The sequence below is a fragment of the Lycium barbarum genome, chromosome 3, assembly GCF_019175385.1.
Source record: "Lycium barbarum isolate Lr01 chromosome 3, ASM1917538v2, whole genome shotgun sequence".
In the NCBI taxonomy this organism is placed as follows: Eukaryota; Viridiplantae; Streptophyta; class Magnoliopsida; order Solanales; family Solanaceae; genus Lycium; species Lycium barbarum.
In genome coordinates this window covers 123,703,146-123,723,111 of record NC_083339.1, presented here as the reverse complement: position 1 = coordinate 123,723,111, position 19,966 = coordinate 123,703,146, and the positions used below count along the sequence as shown (strand labels likewise).

Here is a 19,966-nt window from a genome sequence, read left to right as displayed (position 1 = left end):
TAAGCCGGTGAAAACTGGCATGATGAAGCACGGAGACCTATAAGAACAAAAGAGACGATTGTTAAAATGAGACCTGAAGTTAAAACTAAATGAAAAGAGCATAAGAGCGAAGCTTTCCCGGTTCAATTTCTGTTGAGCCTCGTTGAAAAGACACGAGTCGCTGACTTCGGCCATTTTCTTACGATCTTCATGGGACACCAAAGGGTACGAATAACTGGCCACCCCGACCGGCCCCGATAGCATGTTCATGTCGGTCAGCACCTTGAAAGTTATCAGCCACTTCCGGTTCGGGTCGGTACTAGGGGCAGAAAATAATTTCTCCAACCTAGGACCGGAATTAACCTCGAAACGGGGATGGGAAAATGTTCAAAACCCAACATACCCGGAGTGGGTATTTCATAACCCTCATGATGGGCTGCCCTTTCCCCGGTCATCTTGCCTATGGCTTTTTCAACATCGGCGGGAATATCCACCAATGGCGGTGGAGAATCTTGTATGCAAATTATCATTTCAGATGAGGCCACAACTTGTATCGGAAGGACGGAACCAATACCATACAAAGGCGGAATGTTAGGTACCTTTGGGCCTGATACCGAGGAAGCCGTCTTCGATCCAGCAGCTGCGGCTGGCAATGTTTCAGTACTTCGAAAAGGAGCATGCTCGGATGCCCCGGCCTTTGACCCGATGCTCCTCGCGTCTGTCGGCCTCGAGATGTCATTCAAGCCAGCTGGAATTTCACTTAAGCTTTCCACAAATGGTGGAGTGATTGCTACAGAACCGGTCAGATCATGCTTGAAGAGCTCATCAATAAGATGATGCCCAACCAACACCTGGTCGTCATCATCAGAATGGTCCAATAGTCGACCGATAACCTTGGCGTCCAAAGCACGTGCCGAGGTATCTTCCGGTGAGGCCTCTCGTGTAACGGTCCTCGATCTTTTCCTGGCCTGGGAAGGACTTCGGGAAGGCTTGGAAGATCTTCTTTTCTTCCTTCCAGCTTAGCCTCCCTGATCAGGAGCTTCAATATCTTGCTCGTCAGCTGAGGCCTCGGCAGTTTCCTGGCCTCGAATTCTGGTGGCCTTTGATAAGCCTGCAAGGCAAAAAGAAGAACAATCCTCGCCTATCTAACATGGCGTGTTGCGCAGAGAAGAAGGGTCGACGCTCTAAGGGAAGAACTTACGGTAGGTTCCGGCCTCCCAGCGGGACCGGGACAAAAGTCTCAAGTTACGATCGGCGTAGGTAAGTTGGGAATAGATTTTCTCGATCCACTGGTCAAGATTAGGAACCGCACCGAGGGTTCGGGTAAGTGCTGTACAAACACGAGCAGATAAAAGGATCAGTATAGGAGCAAGTACATGATCAAATCGCGCCAACATAAAGTTACTTACGGTTTGGGTTCCATTTCTTGGGAAACAACAACTTGTCAGCGGGACTCAGATCCGATGTCCTGATTCGGACAAACCTGCCCTACCAGCCCCTGTCTCTATCTTCGTTAATACCGGAGAAGGGCGTTTTTCCAGCTCGTTTTGAGAGTTTAATCATTCCCCCTCTGAAGACACGGGGACTATATCGCCGAAGTAGATGGTGCACCGTGAAGAGAATGTTTGCGTTTGAGGAAAAATAGCGGAGGAGTACCATGATCCTCCAAAATGATGGGTGAATTTGGCCAAGGGGGATCTCGTACCGTTTGCAGAAATCGCCCACCACAGGGTCGAGTGTGCTGAATGTGAAAGGGTAAGTATAAACACTTAGATACCCTTCCACGTAGGTCGTTATGGACTCATCCCGGTCAGGGATAACGACCTACTTACCTTTCCACCCGCAATCCTCTTTGACTTGTTCGAGTTTATTCAGGGGTATCATGCAAAAATAGGCCGATATTTCGACACCTCGATCCCCCTGTTGAGAAGGTCTCTCTACCTTGAAATCCCGGATGGTCGAACAGTCTTGAGGAATAAAGTCAGTCAGCAGTGGTTCTGGTTTAGGAGCCGAAGAGGTCTCCCCAGCTTTAGTCTTAGAAGATTTGCTCATCATTTCGAAATTATGAAGATAAGAAGGTTTGGAATGAAGGTTTGAAGATTGAGTAGAAGACTGATAAGGATATATGAAGATATGAAGATATGAAGGTATGAAGGTTTGAAGATATGAAGATCAACGTATCCAGAGCACACGAAGGTAAAATTTCCTTTGGTAAATGTCGGAAAGTTAAAAGTAAAGGGGAAAACTCACTTTTATAGAGTGGGACCGAGACGGTTTTCCTTCCGCAACCGTCTTCAAAGCCAATAGGGCCTCGACACGTGTCGACGTCAGACGGACGTGATGGATGTGACCTTGATCCTGTCTAATCATGGGAAGCGTATGCGAGAAGGAACCGGGATGTCTACCCGACTAACGAACCGTGCTAAAGCGAATCGGTCTTCCACAGAAACCTAGATCAGGGCCTCGTACGAACACCGCTATGATCGAGTAAAGTTTCTGAATAGGTCGCAAAAGATGTGGTTTCGCACCAGTCCTAGCCGAGCCTAATAAAAAATGTTCGACTATGATGGCTGGTAGCAAAGCACTTCGGATTTTTACGAATTATGGAGTTAGCCATTATTGATCGAATACAGCAAGGACGTATACAAAACAATACATGTGGAATGTTCAAATGAAATCCAATAACAATCAATTTACGAAACCTCATTAAAGATTTTTTCCATTCCACAAAATTTCGACTATGTCGGATACATCAATACCTCACGAAAAGCAGAAGAAACCCTACTCTACTACCAGTAATTTGAAAACAAAACTAAGACGACCACAATCTTAGTCGACCCAACAAGTTGGAGGACAAAATCTTTGAGCCTATTCACGGGATGCGGTAATGATGGGTGATACCAATTAGATATCCCCGGGACTTACACCGGAGGCAGATGACCCGGGGATATGCAATCCCGATAAATCTCCCTCATCGAGCACAATTGTTGGCGGAGTTTTACCCAAAGGAATTTCCCGACGAGTTCCCATGATATGGCGAGTTTGAACTCGAGATTCTATCCCCAAATGCATAACGGGAAGAATCGCAGCCTCCCTGCGTCTAGGTAGTCTTGATGGATCAGGTGTTCTTCTTCCCCGAACTATGTCCTCGGCTGCTGACTTTCCCTTGGGAGCCCTCCTCATCTGAAGTCCTGGAAACCAAAGATATTGAGTTAATGATATAACACAGAGAAATGAGGGTCGAAACAATCAGGTTAAGAAATTACCGTGATCTTTGCCTTTCCACCCTTCAGGTGCCATTCTTCTCCAAGAATAGCCTAAGCGACGGGAAACACGGAGAAGGGCAATTACCCATTCAAAGATAGCAGTTTCAAGCTGTTGTTCAACCGGATCCGGTGAAGGGTTCCATGCTTCGTGAAAATCGACAGACGATGGGCGATGAAGCTGAACCGTGCATATCATCACGAACCGGCAAAGCCATCCTCGATCGTAATCGTCCTCGGGATCGATTAAACTTCGGCTCCCCCTGGGAAGCATCTGAACAATTCCCCCTCGAATCACCCGAGGTACATATACATGAAACAAATGGTCGAGGGTGAAAGCGACCCCGGCCGCATAGGCCAACTTCTCTATGCAGTATATGAGCCTCCAAATTTACGGGGCGACTTGCCCAATACATACTTGGTACCGACGACAGAAGTCCTCAATCACTCGATGAACAGGGAGAGTGAACCCTATGGCAAAGGGATAAGTATATGAAAACGAATAACCAGCAACATGGTGATTTATTTTTACACCTTCCCCAACGGAACGGATGTCGACATCTGCATCTAAGTGACAATCTTCCCTGACTGTGGCAATGGTGTCATCATCGATATAGGATTCAAAATTTTCCACTAGATTGAGATGGTGGAGAACTTTACAGTCGTTCGTGTAGACGAAACCCGACGGAACAAAGCTAGCAGCGATAGAATCTAACCCCCTATTAGAACCAGCGGCTCCAGTTGTCGGCATGAACGAATGTTGATCTTCACCTTGAGTCAATAATGGGACGTGAGCCATATTCGTGAAAGGAAAAAGATTGAAGATCCGAGGAGTATTATGATCTCAACACGGGAATTGCAGTAGGTTGTTGAAGAGGAGCAAGGTGAGATTTGAAGAAGTGTGGGCACATGAAGGATGAATGCGCTTTATATAAGAAGAGAGTCCAGAGGTATTTAGCGTATCAAGGACTCTGCCACGGTGAGGTCTCCCAAAATGATTAGGCTGCTGGGTAATGATGGCTTTGCATCGGGCAAAGTGTACTGTTGGATGAAAGGTCTTATCCTAGGTAATAGGGGGCAGGCTACTGCTCAGCTTTATTGGGTCCATTTCCCGCCGTCAATAACTTTACCACGGGAAATGGGGGGACTATCTGTATACGGGTAAAACCGAAGACATGAAATCACTCGGTTTCCCGATGTCATGGTAACGCTCGGGCATGACCCAACCGGGTCATCGAAAAGAGGGTGTCGAGTTCGGTCGGGGACGAGGTGCTATAAGAAGGGCGGTTAGCTACATTAAAAGGAAGGCCGAAATATCCGCCCTCAACCGGATATCTCGGCGATGATCTCGGAAACTGCTATCACATATTTCTTTCCTTTTGCTTTAGAACTGTATTAGAGTTAGGACTCCTCTACTATATAAAGAGGAGGTTCTCATTCATTAAAGGGGGTTGGCAAGAGGAAGAAAGCAAGAATATTTATTCAAAAGCTAAAGAATTACTTGTACCTGTCTCTATTTTGTTCTTGAGTTTATTTCCTTTATCCATTGTATACGTAATCGGCACAGGTATTGACCTCGGTTTCCATACTCGAGGCCGGACCTAATTCACGCTTGGTCAGACCTTCTTCTTTATTTACTTATTGGTTCCTCTTGTAGTTTAACATCTAATTGAATTTAGCCACATATCTTTGGCATCACGCATAAATTTAATTGTTCTCCATTTTAAGGTTAAACATAGATGCTTATTGTTGTGGCTTTATCTTTCATAAGTGGAGACAGAATAAAATGTTCGTAACAAAGGCATTTACTGTGTGTTCTTGACTTAGCACACTTCTACATAATTAGTATGTGTGAAGCCCTCTATAATTTGTGTACAATATATGCCTATCGGCTATGGCTGTTATATAGCGGCCAACACTCTTAACTTCTCCTTTAAAATACAATAAATGCTTTTAAACTAAAAATATATAAATGTTTTTATATGATAATTTAATAAAAAATATTGTCAAGCAAATTTGAACCGAGGTGAGAATATATTTTCGTATCTAGTGACGCAATACGTTGAAACATTCATGTGACGCTGGGGCCTTGGAGATGGCCAGCGTGCACTGATGCTTAAAAAAAAGAAGACAAAAAACTCTCCACTGTCTAATTGGAAGTACATAATAAACCCCTAAATTAAAAAAAAATCCCGGAATTGTGTAAAAATATCAACTCAAACGAAACCAGATACATTGAACCTGGACATGTCCATTTTGGGCCTATAAAAACTCGTCCAACTAAACCGTTTTCGTAGCAGCGTAAAATCACAAATCAATTAATCTTCTGTCTTCTCTTTCTTTCACTCAATTATTATAATTACTCTATATTTTCACCCACTATTTCCTTCAACATGTTTACCACCGTTTCTCTACCTTCCGCTCATAAATATCCCCATCACCGTGATACTTCCGCCGTATCGGAGAGTGAGGTGTTAAGAAGAAGAAATGAGGAATTAGAGAAGGAAATAAATAAGAGCATTGAGAGAGAAAAGAAAATGAGAGAGGAATTGAATAAGACATGGGAGAGGCTGAGGGTTGCTGAGGAGGCTGAGGAGCGGCTTTGCTCTCAGCTTGGTGAACTTGAAGCCGAGGCGGTCGATCAGGCTCGGGCATACAGGACACGTGTTCTCAATTTGATGGAGCAACTTTCTTTGGCTCAAAAACTTCTCGAATCAGCTTCCATTTCTGTCCCCAGTTTTCAGTGATTGTAGGGAAAATTGGGGTTGATCGTTGACAGTTGACACATCATCTCCATTTTAAAACTAGGTCATATAGATTGTAGAGCATGCTTGTCAAAATTAAGTGTAATATATTGTTGAGAGAAATTTTGTTTCTCGTGATCTTCTTTTTCTTTTGCTCTGTAGAACGGTAAAGCTTTCTCTGGTGCTTAGTTGACGGAATTTTATGTGTATTTGTGGGAATCTTAAACAAGTAGTAACACGAAGTTGTCAGATGATTTGAAGTTTATAAGTTCCTAAAATCATCTATTAAGTTAATATAAATGAAAATTAGGTTCACAATCTACTCCCCCCGTCTCATTTATGTGATACATTTTGAACGTTGAGAGTTCAATTTTTTTTAATTTTAATAGTGAAGTAGATTCGGATATACAATCTTTAAGTTTTTGAAAAATAATTTACATATTTAGAAACTAAATAAAAAGTAATAGCCCCTCGGTCTCAATATATATGATACTCTTTTCTTTTTAGTCGGTCCTAAAAAAATGACACGTTGTTATATTTAGTAATAATTTAACTTTAAGAATATCAATTCTACCTTTAATGAAATGATTTAGAGCCACACAAGTAACTATGGCTCATTTTAGATCACGTACAAGTTTCAAAAGCCTTCTTTTCTTTCTTAAACTCCCTGTCACGTACAACTTGTAGAGGACAGTGCAACAAGCAATAGGTCTATATTCTCTTATAGTGGTTGGGTGATCAGTTTTAGGTACCAAAGTAACAGAGGTGCAATTAATAGATTTGTAAATTATTTATAAATATAAAAAGGTACGATCCATTTTAAGGTCTAACAATTAAACAACATCACATAAATGGAACATGCAGAGATAAAAGGAGTTCGGGGCCTAAAGGGCATAAAAATACACGGTATAAATTAAAAGGGGGCTGCCTTTTAATTATATACCAAAACGGGTATAACATGGAGGAGTCCACGTTATACCCCAAATTGTTTTTTTGCATTGTCAGAAAATCACGGCAAAAAAATAATAATTAATGGTATAGCGTGGATCAGTCCACGTTATACCATTAATATATATTTTTCTCCCCAACGTTTTACAAAATAGTTTGTAAGACGCTGCCTCTATTTAAATCATATTCGGCTGTGTTTTTAATAAAAAAAAATATTAATTTTTTTAATTTTTAAAGCATATAGTTAATTTCAGTGATTAACTGAAATAAATATTTTAACACATGCAATAATTAAATATGTGTTATATATGCGAACATAAATAAAAAATAAGTTAAATAAACGTCACACATTAACTGAGTAGTAAATGTTAAATTACATACTAACTATTAAACGGCACAAGACATGTTATATATTCTTGGAAGATTACATAAGGAAACAACGATCGTACAACTTAAGAAAAAACATAAAAACCAACAAGCAACAACAACTACTGATTTCTGTCGGGGCATCGATTCTTGTTATGACCTGTTTGCTTGCACGTACTACACTTTCTAGCCATGCGAGCAGGAGCTATATCCATTTCATACCAAAATACTTAGTGTGTTTTTTCATACTTTGACCAATGATTAGTCGTGTGTGAAGACTCCGAAACGTCAATATTTTATATAGAACCTGATATTTTTTTCTGCGTACAATAATGTAGGCTCAATAGATCAAGGATACGTAGACGTTCGGATCGTCATTTTAGGGGTTGAAAAGGTGTCCAAAGTAAATTTTGTTTGAAAAAACTTAGTGTTTGACTGTAAGGTTATTTTAGTCAGCTTTATATGTCGAGAAAATTAGTCAGCTTTATTTTCAAAAATTGAAACCACATAAGTGAAATTGACATTCACAGCTACATTACCCTGACATTTTTAAGTTGAAATCTATTGCGTATCATTATATTATAAGTAAATAAAACTGAAAATTTCACGCCAATTTGGGGGAAAATTGAAATTGAATGGGATAAAAGGTGTTTTTTTTAAAAAAAATCGGCTCGACCAGCGGCAGTTTGTCCGCATAGATCTCGGAAAAATACCCAAAATAAAAATAAATCACGTAAATCAGACGTCCGAGCTTAAAGTTATGACCATCTAAAGTTTGACCACTTTACAACTAATTTTTCTCCCTATATTTTTTAGAATTATATTTATATTCAAAATAAAGTTATGTCTTGATTAAAAAATAACACGCTTAAATCAAAATCTTAGAAAATAAAACACCCTAAAGTTTCCGAACAAAACTTACTTCGGGTACCTTTTCAACCCCTAAAATGACTATTCGAACGTCTACGTATCCTTGATGTATTGAGCCTACATTATTGTACGCAAAAAAAATATCAGGTTCTATATAAAATATTGACGTTTCAGATTCTTGACACACGACTAATCGTTGATCAAAGTATGGAAAAAACACTAAGTTTTTTCAAACAAAACTTACTTCGGGCACCTTTTCAACCCCTAAAATGACTATCCGAACGTCTACGTATCCTTGATGTATTGGGTCTACATTATTGTACGCAGAAAAAAATATCAGATTCTATATAAAATGTTGACATTTCGGAGTCTTGACACACGACTAATCATTGGTCAAAGTATGAAAAAAACACTAAGTTTTTTCAAACAAAACTTACTTCGGACACCTTTTCAACCCCTAAAATGACGATCCGAACGTCTATGTATCCTTGATGTATTGAGCCTACATTATTGTACGCAGAAAAAAATATCAGGTTCTATATAAAATATTGAGGTTTCGGAGTCTTGATACACGACTAATCATTGGTCAAAGTATGAAAAAACACACTAAGTGTTGCAAAAAAAAAAAAGTTTACCAATTTTTTTTTATAGCGCAGTATTTTACTGCGCTATGCAAAAAAAAAAAAAAACTACTTTAGCGCTGTAAAATACTGCGCTAAAGCAATTAACGGCTCCGTCTCCATGAACTGTTTTAGCGCAGTATTTTATTGCGCTAAAGATATTTTTGTAACATTTTTTTTGTTGGGGTATTTTGGTTCAAAATGATTTTTTTGGGGGCATTTTGTTTCCGGACTCCTATTTTGTAAAACGTTGGGGAGAAAAATATATATTAAACAAATAATTTTGTATAACGCGGATCGGTCCACGTTTTACAACATATATTTGTAAAACGTGGATTGATCCACATTATACAATTTTTTTTTTTTTTTGCTGTGATTTTCTGACAATGCAAAAAAATAAAAAAATTGGGGTATAACGTGAACTCCTCCACGTTATACCCGTTTTGATATATAATTAAAATATAATCTCCTTTTAATTTATACCGTGTATTTTTATGTCCTTTAGGCTCCGGACTCGAGATAAAAGTATCAATAACTAGCTTACCAACGAGCGTTAAGAAGTGGGAATTAAAACTATATACTACAAGGGAAAGTAGAAATTATCTATGGATTTGTCAATAATTTGTCTTTAAATAGATTTTTAAAATAATTCATCACAAATTAAAATAATTCATCACTAATTTGTGCTAATCCATAGCTAAATAAAATTAGCAATAATTTTTATTGTTTGCAATGGAATATGTACAGAAGTAACTAGTAAGGTGGGGTGAAACTGCAGACATCAGGAACTAATTGGCCTATTATCTCCAATCGTGCTTTTGATGTGATTGCCACTATTTTTTGGGATAAAAAATCAAGCTTTTATGTCGATGTCGAAATCAAACAACATTATCCCAAAACTTTGATGTGCCTTCTGCCACTCTAATGGTTCGACAGACCATGTTATTATTAGGTTATTTATTTACCAGTTGAATACGTAAAAGAATAATGCTTTCCAGAAAGTGACAAATATAACCAAGAGTTGGAATTTTAAAGCAAGTGAAGTACAGTTCAAATATTTGAATTGGAGTTGGAGCTGCTTTAACTGTGTGTGTAGAAAATATCAAGAGCTAGTATTAGAGTAAGATATTTGCCACAAAGGTTAGTTTTTAAAGCACCAAAAGAGTGATCTAGCAATGAAATGAGTGAAAATCTTGGAAAATACTTCTTCTGCATAAAAAATAAAAAAAAGTGTGCACTTAGCTATTTGCACACCTTGAAAATACTAATTCCTAAAGGAAAATAGGCGATTTGACAAAAATGCCCCCAATTAAATAAGTATTGAAATTTGATTACATAGCACTTAATAGGGGTAAATCTAAAAAAATAAAGTTAATTCTTTCTTAATTTGATATGTGGATACTCTTTTGACTCAAGAAAAAAAGGTTAGGTAGGCACCCTTTTTTATTTAGAGGAAGTATGATTTAAATTTCAGCAGAGACAAAAGTCTTGATACATATAATTACCCGATACTTATATTTGTAGAAGTAACAACTATCCAATGAAATTATCTCAATTATTGAGATGTGCACAAACGGACTCAGGCACCACCGTTATTTTGAAACACAAAGGATTAGTTTGCAAAGAAAGCGAAGTCCTCCAAGAGCAGTGCACGGTATTGCCATGTTATATTCTGGTATACACTGCAACCATAATTACATATTCCAAACAATATATAGGTAGGTCCACAAAATAATACTCCCTCCGTTCACGTTACTTGTCTACTTTTGACTTTGCACACCTCTTAAGAAATAATAAATGAAGTGCATAATTTATTAATCTATCCATATTAATTGATGCATATTTTTATTGAATTTGAAAAATGATTTGAAGTGAGTAATTAATACTATGGGTAAAATGAGAATAAAAAATGTCTTGTTTTGATATGCTAAAAGTGAAAATATATTTTTAAAAAACTGGACAAATAAAAGTAAACGGAGGAAGTAAAATAATTACCTATTTTGGTTAAGACGTAATCTTCCGGCAATGCCTCTTCTTCATTTAAATTAAAGATTTTGCCAAATTTTTTGGGGAATATGCTATTTTGCTGTAGGCATGTCTAGTGCCGTCAAATATTAATTAATTATTTAATTAACTAATTAAATAATGCGCATAGGACAAACAAATTACTTCTTATTTTAATTACTTCTTTTAACCAATCTTGTTTGTCATGCTTTTTCTAAGTTTCAATATTATCATAAAAATTGTTTTATCCACCAACAAGAGCAGATATTTATCGATTTATGTTTAAAGAAAGGTTGTGCTACTTTTTCTATGTTACTTTTATCATGATTTCGAACAACTTGGTCACAATCTCAACTTTTCTTTTTCAATTTGAGTCAATTTTGACTATTTTAACCTTAAAAAAATTATTGCCAGAAAATAAGAAAACAATTCCTAGTTTCATAGGTACACTATCTCTCTACAATTTCAACTTCCCGTAAAGAAGAAATTGTTTTAGTTTGATTCAGCATTTTTTTCTTAAAATATTACAAAACAGATAAGGGAAAAAATATTTAAGTTGGACTAATTGAAATAATAAAATCAACCCAATCGATTTGAGTCAAACAATTTGGACGGTTAATCATAACTTCTTTATTGATTTAACTCGTTTTAATCAAATTCAACTTTGAAATTTGATTAATCCGTCAGTTTGACATCTCTATTTTTATTATGTTACGTTATGTGTTCATTCATTGTGGACAAGAATTAATTGGGCGACGTATCTGTTTGAAGACAGGTGGAAACCACAGTTAGGCTAAGTGAAATAGTGAATCTGCAAAATTGAAATAGTGATCAAGCTATAAAGAACTCGAACTCTCCTTAAATTAAATATCTTGCCATAATGCAAGTAGAGGCTAGGGGGCGAAATTAGATTAAGTTTATGGATTCTTAATTCTGTAAATAAAAAGTAATTTATTATGTTCTGAATGAATTATTTATATATATTAAGTGAACTTTAGATATGAATACAAACTTAAAGCGAAAACTATTGGATTATGTCAAACTTGTAAGGAGAACAATTCTTTTCTGATTACAAGTTCCAAAGCTATTTGACGATTTCTCAAAGAAGCGTAACATTATGAACTCACCAAGCTTATGATAAGAATTCAGTAGTCAAGAATTCAGAGTTGATCAAATTGATTTGAAGAGTTTGGATGAACAATTGGAGAGGCACCTTAAAAGAGCATGGACTATGGGAAAGAGCAGCAATAAGAAGAATCCGTTGGATGATTCATGCATTAACTACTCGACCGCTACAACAGTAGCAGCCATCGTCACCGCCGTTGCCGTTGCCGCCTCCCTCTCTCTATCTAATTCCTCCGTCGTCAAACGCAGACACGACTGGGAAATTGACCCTTACAAACTCATTAACAGAGTTTGGAAACGGAGTATTGACCCTTCCAAGCTCATTAATAGATGTTTACACCGCGGAGTACAGTCAAACCTCTCTATAACAGCATCGTTGGGTTCGAAGCTTTTTGGCCGTTATAGAGAATTGTTGTTATATACCTATAACAACATTGACATTTAAAATAATATTTTGTTATTATAGGCAAAACAAATGCATAAAAACTAATTTTTCATTTGTAATTGTCAAACTCTAAGCTTAATCACACTTTTTATAACGAAGGAAAATCTTTTAATGATGACAACATATATATTCATATGATATTTTTGTGTCATAAATAGTGTATTAAAGGATCAAATATTTGATCAAAATCTCTACACTTATTATTGGTAATCATAGATATTCTATTCTTATAAAGATGGTTAATCATTATATTACCAAAAAAAGAAGATAGTTGGAGGGGAGGGGGGGGGGGGGGGGGGTAATTTTACAAAGAGCGTACTATTATAAAGTTGGTTGTTGATGTTATAGGTGAAATGTTGTTATAGAGAAGTAAAATATAACATAAATAATTGGTTCCGAAAAAACTTGGCTATTATAAAGAAGTGTTGTTATATTCGGATGCCGTTGTTGATGTGTCGTGAAATTACGGCACATTTGATGTCTTTTTACTAGGAGTTTTACTTGTTTTTAAGTGTTTTATCGTTTACTAGGTTATTTTGTTGTTTTGTAGGGTTGGTTGACTAAGGAACGAAAATGAAGAAAATCGCTGAAAATGAATAACTTTGGAGCTAAAGGATGGTCCGTAACATGTGTTACGAACCGTAACGTGGATCCGGAACATGAGAGGAAATTCCAGTAAAATGCTTATGGATGTCCAACACTACGACTCATAAGGACGGTCTGTAACGCATCGTTATGGGTCGTAACGTGGAGCGTAATGCATGGCAAGAAGATATTCATTGAAGACTTGAGGCTGAGATCCGCTGGGTGATACGGACCGTAACCTGTGTTACGGTCCGTCGAAGGAAGCCGTAACGTGTGACCTAATATCTAGCTAACAAAGGACGGACCGTAACACGTGTTACGATCCGTAACGCTGCCGCGAAGGGTATTTTTGTCCAGGACTGTGACACATTTTTTAGGTCCTATAAATAGTTTCTTCTAGGTTTTCTAGAAAGCTATCACTCATTAGAGAGCATTAAATCTTAGCATTGAATTGTTGTGAAGTTGTTGGAGCATTAAAGGCCAAAACTTCATCCTTAGTTCACATTTATTCCCATTGTAAGCTACATTATGTCCTCTTTTAAGCTTTCTTTGTTGAACAAAAGTATGAGTTGCTAATTCTAATTCTAAGGTTGTGAACCCTATGATGGGTATTATGTGAATGGGTTTCTAATATTGATATACGCATAATGGTTGTTAGTGTTTATTCAATCTTTGTGTTTTAGTGTTAGGTAATATTGCAAGCATTAACTTAAGCCATTATTCTAACTTTTCTTGGGAAAGTGAGTTGAATTGATAAGATTGAATAACAATAACTCGGGACATTAACCCTCATTTAATAGACTAACTTAGGGATAAGAACAAGTCTAATTGGCATTATTGATCGTTCTTCGATATCAACTCTTTTATATTTGGGAAAATCATAAAGAGGAAATACGACCTAACTATTGGGAAACATTAGGAAGTCTTTAAGAGATCAAGTGCAAATCCTTAGAACAACCAATAGAAGTATATCACATTGAAACCTGAAGCATAATATCTAATCAAAATGGGGAACACAACCTTAGTCTCTCTCTCGTGTTAATTACAATTCAAGTACTAGTGCTAGTTTATATTACAAAACAATTATTCCAAACTACTCGGAATAGAATTAAAGCCTTTAAAGACCAGTATCACATATAATTAGTAACCTTTTCTATCCATATTCCCTGTGGGATTCGACCCCAACCTTGTTTGGGTTACTATATTTGACAATGTCTGTTTTACGCCACTAGTAGGTGTAATTTGAGCGTATCAGTTATAGAGAGGTCTAACTGTAGTCGCCGAAAACGGAAAACTGATATTCCGACGAAAATGTGGCCGTAGATTTGTCAATATTGGAAATGTGGCCGGAGATTCCACTTTGGAGAGAGGCATATTTTAACCGGTAATGGTGGTGAAGGGGAATGAAATTTTATTTTAGGGGTGATGAGGTGACATCCCATCTCATTAAATGTTAATGCCGCGTAGGATTATATATCCATCTTGGACAACTTTAACGGATGAGGGTATATTTGATCCAATAGTATAACGGTAGAGGTATATTTGGACCCAAAGTATAACGAGGGGCATATTTGGCCCTTTTTCGATAGTACAGGGGTATATTCAACCCTTTTTCGTTTAATAAAACAAACATTATATGGCATGCCACCTCATTAACAAAATCAACTTTACTTCCATCTTCTTCCACCACACCTCCCCCTCTATTACTACCGTCCTTGTGCCCATCACCATTTTCACAAACTCAAACTTAAAGCCAGTGCACTTGAGTTACTTTTAGAAGTATGTTGCACTTGAGTTACTTTTAGAACTATACTACTATCAATTATCAAATAAGGTGTAACGCACAATATAAATTTAACATAACACATAGATAATTAAGTGGTGGAATGACTAATAATTATAGTAAATTTATGAATATTCACAAGTAAAGAGATCAAAATTACATATTTCAATTAGTTGAATGTTGCATGCGTTATTTAATCAACCATTATAAGGACTATAACTAAAATTTACCGATAATTGATGGGGTAAAAGTACTACTAACCCAACTATAAATTAATGACGCGCATGCACTAGCGTTCATCATGTTTAGTTGTTCTCATTGATGCCAACAAAAATAAAATAGAGGATAACTGGATAAGCATTCCTGGCCCTATTTATTCCAAACAGAATGCGGAAGATGTCAAAACGCTCATTCATTCCCTCTTTTTGCCGCGAAGTTACTTTACAAAAGTGGTAAGAGATTCATCCGTTGGAGATAAAACTATTGAAGTAAAGACATAAATTGACCTTTAAACTATACCTAAATATCGATATCACACTTAAACTTTACTAGTAACTGATTACACACCTAATATATGAAAAGGTGATATTAATTACTCCCTGAGAGCTGATGTGACACAATATATAAAAAGAATAAAAAAGGAGGCGCGTTTTGGTTATATATTTTTTTTTCTTTTTTTTTAATTGTAAAATTCATTTTTTTTGTAACCCCCACCCCACCCCTCATTTTCTTCTTCACTTCCACCTACGCCTGAGCTCCGACGAGCTCGTTTCCGGCATTTTCTGTTTCTGTTTTTTTTTTTTTTTCACCATGAACATTGACAATTGGTATTACTTGACAAGCAATTGTTGATCTTCAAAACATTGAGGAAGGAACATTATCATTACAGAGAGAAGTTAGAAAAATACGCAAAAAAAACAATCCGATGAGCTTCTTCAAGCTTTCACACAGCAGTTCCATTTTTTCCGGTCAATCTTCTACCTTATTCCAATCTCTCATTCTAATCTTCTCTCTCAGAATTATTACACAAAAAATCATTGCCGATAAATTACAAATTATTTCCACAAGTCGAAACCATTTCAAATTCTTAAATCTGAAATGGGTAGTCGAAAATGTTGTTGGGTTACAAATTTTGAATCTGAAATTTTTGTTTGTTGGTGATTTGTTAGTCAAAATTGGTTTGCAAGTAAAAAGATAATGGCTAGGATGAAAAAACGAAGAAGAAGAAGAAGAAGAAGAAGAATAAGAAGAAGAAGGGGGTCCTGGGGGCGGCATGACGGTGGTGCTGAAATGAAGAAGAAGGGTTTGGGGGGGGGGGGGGGGGGGGGCGTGAAGGTGGAGGAGAAAGGGGGGGGGGGGTTAAATGAAGAAGAAGATGGAAAATTAGTTTTTTATTAAAATTTAAAAATTATTTTTTACTTTAATTTTGTGAATAAAGTAAAAAAAAAAAAGCAAAATTGTGAAAGAATAAATAAAATAAATTAAAAAAAGAAAAATTGTGAAAGAATAAATAACGTGTCGCTGACGTATCGCGCACGTGTGGAACACTTCCACACCTGAGACTGGTTATATGTGCGTCAGAGGGCAAATAATATCACTTTTTCATATATTAGGTGTGTAATAAGTCTAGTAAAGTTTAAGCGTGATATCGACATTTGGGTATAGTTTAAGGGTCAATTTATGTCTTTTGCCTTATTATTATTAATAATCCAAAACATGGCATGATGGCTGCCAGCCTGCCAATGAAGGCACTCTTATTGAAAGCACATGTATGTATGTATGTATGTATATACAAAGGCGAATTTAAGATTTCAAGAGGATGGGTTCACCATTAGCTATGATTTTTTTTTTTTATAATTTTTTTTGCCTTTGGTTCGTTGCAGCTTAGCGCCTATGTGGTTTTTTTATTTCTTTTGCCTTTTGGGACTTGGGTAATTAGATATAAAGATTTTTTTTTATTAGAGATAATATAAAATAGAAACACGGTTTTTACTTTTGGGTACTTAGAATTATAGGAGAAAAAGGATTTTGAATAATATAAAAAGGAAAGCTAAAAGGCTGCTTTAATAAATGGAAACACGATTTTTACTTTTGGGTAATTAGAATTATAGAAGAAAAATGATTTAGAATAATATAAAAAGAAAGTTAAAAGGCTGCTTTAATAAAAGCATAGAAATGTGCAGGACCTCGGGTTCAATCCTGAGACCTTGAGGTAATAAACATAACCCCTAACCAGTGCTCCACTCGTCCGGGTTTGATCATGTGTTCCTTCAGGTAATATTAGATACATTTTCAGAATTATATACATAATATATCAAGTTTAGTCGAGTGATCATGTGTTCACGTGACCCAAAATTAATGCATAAATTCGCCACTGTGTGTGTATATATATATATATATGGAGTTCGTGGCTAACTTTTTAATTTCTGTTGTTAGAGAGTGTCGATTCATACTACTTGCAAAACTAAAAACAAGAAAAGGATAAAGAGGAGAGGGTACAAAAACTTAATTCAGTTTTATTTACAAAGGTAAATTGAATTATAAACCCCAAATTTAATCTTGTTTAATCTGATTTTTGAAAAACTTCCTAAATACGCCTTTAACGTCGTATAAATTTACCCAACCAAACTCAAATCCTTCCTTACAATAACACAAGGAGGCCACAAATAAATATAATGAACATATATTGCAACTTCTTCTCTATTGAATAGTTAAACAAATTACAGAAAAGGGGGAGCTAAATCTGCAAGGACACATTTTTTCATTAATATACAGCGGGCAGTGTCTCAACATCACAAATCTAAACTGACACAATAATGTAGTCCACCAATTCAAATTCAGGCGGTCCCCTGCAGGCTGCTACAATTCTCTTTTACTTGTCTTTGTTCCAGCGTTATTTCGTCCTTCCATTTTGTTTTATTTAACGTAGCATTATTTAACTTTTGAGATGTGTGATCTCCAATATGTCGTTATTTTAACCAAAACAAAATGGCTAAAAAAATAAATTTACAAAAAATTGTAATTATAAGGAGATAAGTGGAGTATTATTTTTTGAGGTATACTAAAAAGAGAAGCCGTAACGAATTACTAATAAGTACTACTACTATTTTCGTATAATAATGCAAAGCCATGTGGATAAGTAAAAAGGGAATATTTCCCTTTAAAACGAGCCTTACGCAATAATGCAGCACAAATTTGAGTTAATCTGTTAGTAAATTTTTTAACCTCAAAAAAAAAAAAAACAAACAAACAAAACCATGTGAACCGGGGGCCTGGGAATTACAAGAAAACGACAAAAACTCTTTGCTGTCTGATTACGTAAAATGTCCCAAGTACAAAAATAATTTCCGGGCTTTGAATGTAATTAGTCATAATATAAAAATTTCAGCTCAAAGGATTCTAGATACATTGAACCTGGACATATGTAATTTTGGGTCCATAACAACTCCTCCAAGTATATAAATAGACCCCGTCTTTAGCAGGTAAACCACAAATTAATCTCCAGCCTTTTCTTTCTTTCTCTCAATTAAACTAATACAGCTTTTTTAACTTCCAATATTTTCTCAACTAATTCCGTTTATTATGGCTTCAACTATAACAGTGCCTTCCATCCAAACAAAACCCCATCACTGTCGCATCTCCGCCGTGCCGGAGAGTGAGGTGCTAAGAAGAAGAAATGAGGAATTAGAGAAGGAATTAAAGAAAAGCATTGAAAGAGAAGAGAAAATGAGAGAGGAATTGAATAAGATATGGGAGAGGCTAAGGGTTGCTGAGGAGGCTGAGGAGCGGCTTTGTTCTCAGCTTGGGGAATTTGAAGCCGAAGCTATCGATCAGGCTCGGGCATACAGGACACGTGTTCTTCATTTGATGGATCAACTCTCTTTGGCACAAAAACTTCTCCAATCAGCTGCCGTTAGCGTTCCCAATTCCCAATAATAGTAGGGGAAATTGGGCTTGACGTTTTTTTTTTCTTCTTTTTGTATAATTATCTAGTATTCAGAATTACTAGTCCAAATTAATTCAGATCGAAACATACAGGGATGTTTGGTGGCGGATTAGGAGTAAATTATTCATGCAAAATCTTGTAATACTGTGTTTGATAGCTAATTATGAGGTGAGTTATTCATGTATAAAATTAATACAGTATTTGGTTTGTAATTCTGAAACCTGCGTAACTGATGCATGTAAAAATTATGAGAGAATCTATGTAGTATTTTATGCAGGACAAAAGGTGAAATAGATAATATATGAGTAACAATAACTAATATACGAATAACTAAATCCTGAATAACTAATATTTGTATAAAATAATACATAAATTTCCTCATAACTGATTTATGTACTACTAATAGCTGCATAATTCTAATTAGCTAATTAAGCCTAGCTCTTTCCATTTTTCTGGAGGTGTATATTGACTTCTCTCTCTTTTCTTAATTTTCTTTTTTTGTCTTCGAGGTGCAATGGGTGTGTCTCTATTACATCTTCTTATTCCCCTGTTCCGAGGAAGGGTAATTAGTTAAGCTTTATCCGGTGTATGGTTTGGTAATTAGTTTACGGGTTCTATGTGAATTTGATCATGGTAATTTTAAGAGAACATGAACGGAAGGATGTATAACTTGCATACACATTTGGAATTTCTCTAGAGCAGTAAGTTTGGCGAAGTAAATTTTTTTATGTAAATTAAGGTTCAAACATTTGAACTCCTGTTATTTTCCTTACTCCGTTTAAAGGACTTAACTTAATTGCCGCATGCAGTAGTAATAATATGAAGGACATCATACATGGAACTTTAATCAAGATTCTTTTTAAAAAATTTAACTACTCTTTATTTCAACTTCAACTTTAATATTGTCCAAACACATATTCAAATGGCGTTTGGACTGCTTCTTGTTATAATATATTGTGCAAGATTATGGAACTTGGCATTAACTTGAAGAAAATATAGACTTTGTTAGGGGGCTATTTTTTGTTCTGAAAATAAAAAATTTAAACACGTAGACCTTATTCTGTGGTGGATTCAATTTTTTTGTTGCAGATTCAACTGAATTCGATATTTTTACACAATTTCCAATCTTGACGTTGAAGCTTGACCGCTTATTGCAGCGAGCTAGCTTCGATCTCCTAAGGAATATGAGTTTTTATTTTTGTAAACAAACTTGCGGAATATAGAGGGAGGAATTAAACTTTTTGGCAACTTCCAAAAATATTCATGATTGCCATGATGAAGGGCCAGG

At 36.3% G+C, this 19,966-nt stretch overlaps 2 protein-coding genes across 2 annotated transcripts; both read left to right on the top strand.

Annotated features, from left to right (window-relative positions):
• The first annotated feature begins 5,516 nt into the window (after nucleotides 1-5,516).
• LOC132634102 (protein RESPONSE TO LOW SULFUR 2-like) lies at nucleotides 5,517-6,308 on the top strand. The gene has a single exon (XM_060350403.1). The coding sequence runs from the start codon at nucleotides 5,636-5,638 to the stop codon at nucleotides 5,987-5,989; it is 354 nt and encodes a 117-aa protein (XP_060206386.1). The 5' UTR covers nucleotides 5,517-5,635; the 3' UTR covers nucleotides 5,990-6,308.
• Nucleotides 6,309-18,211: 11,903 nt separating this feature from the next.
• LOC132632215 (protein RESPONSE TO LOW SULFUR 3-like) lies at nucleotides 18,212-18,890 on the top strand. The gene has a single exon (XM_060348060.1). It carries the CDS (start codon nucleotides 18,315-18,317, stop codon nucleotides 18,666-18,668), a length of 354 nt encoding a protein of 117 aa, XP_060204043.1. The 5' UTR covers nucleotides 18,212-18,314; the 3' UTR covers nucleotides 18,669-18,890.
• Nucleotides 18,891-19,966: the final 1,076 nt, after the last annotated feature.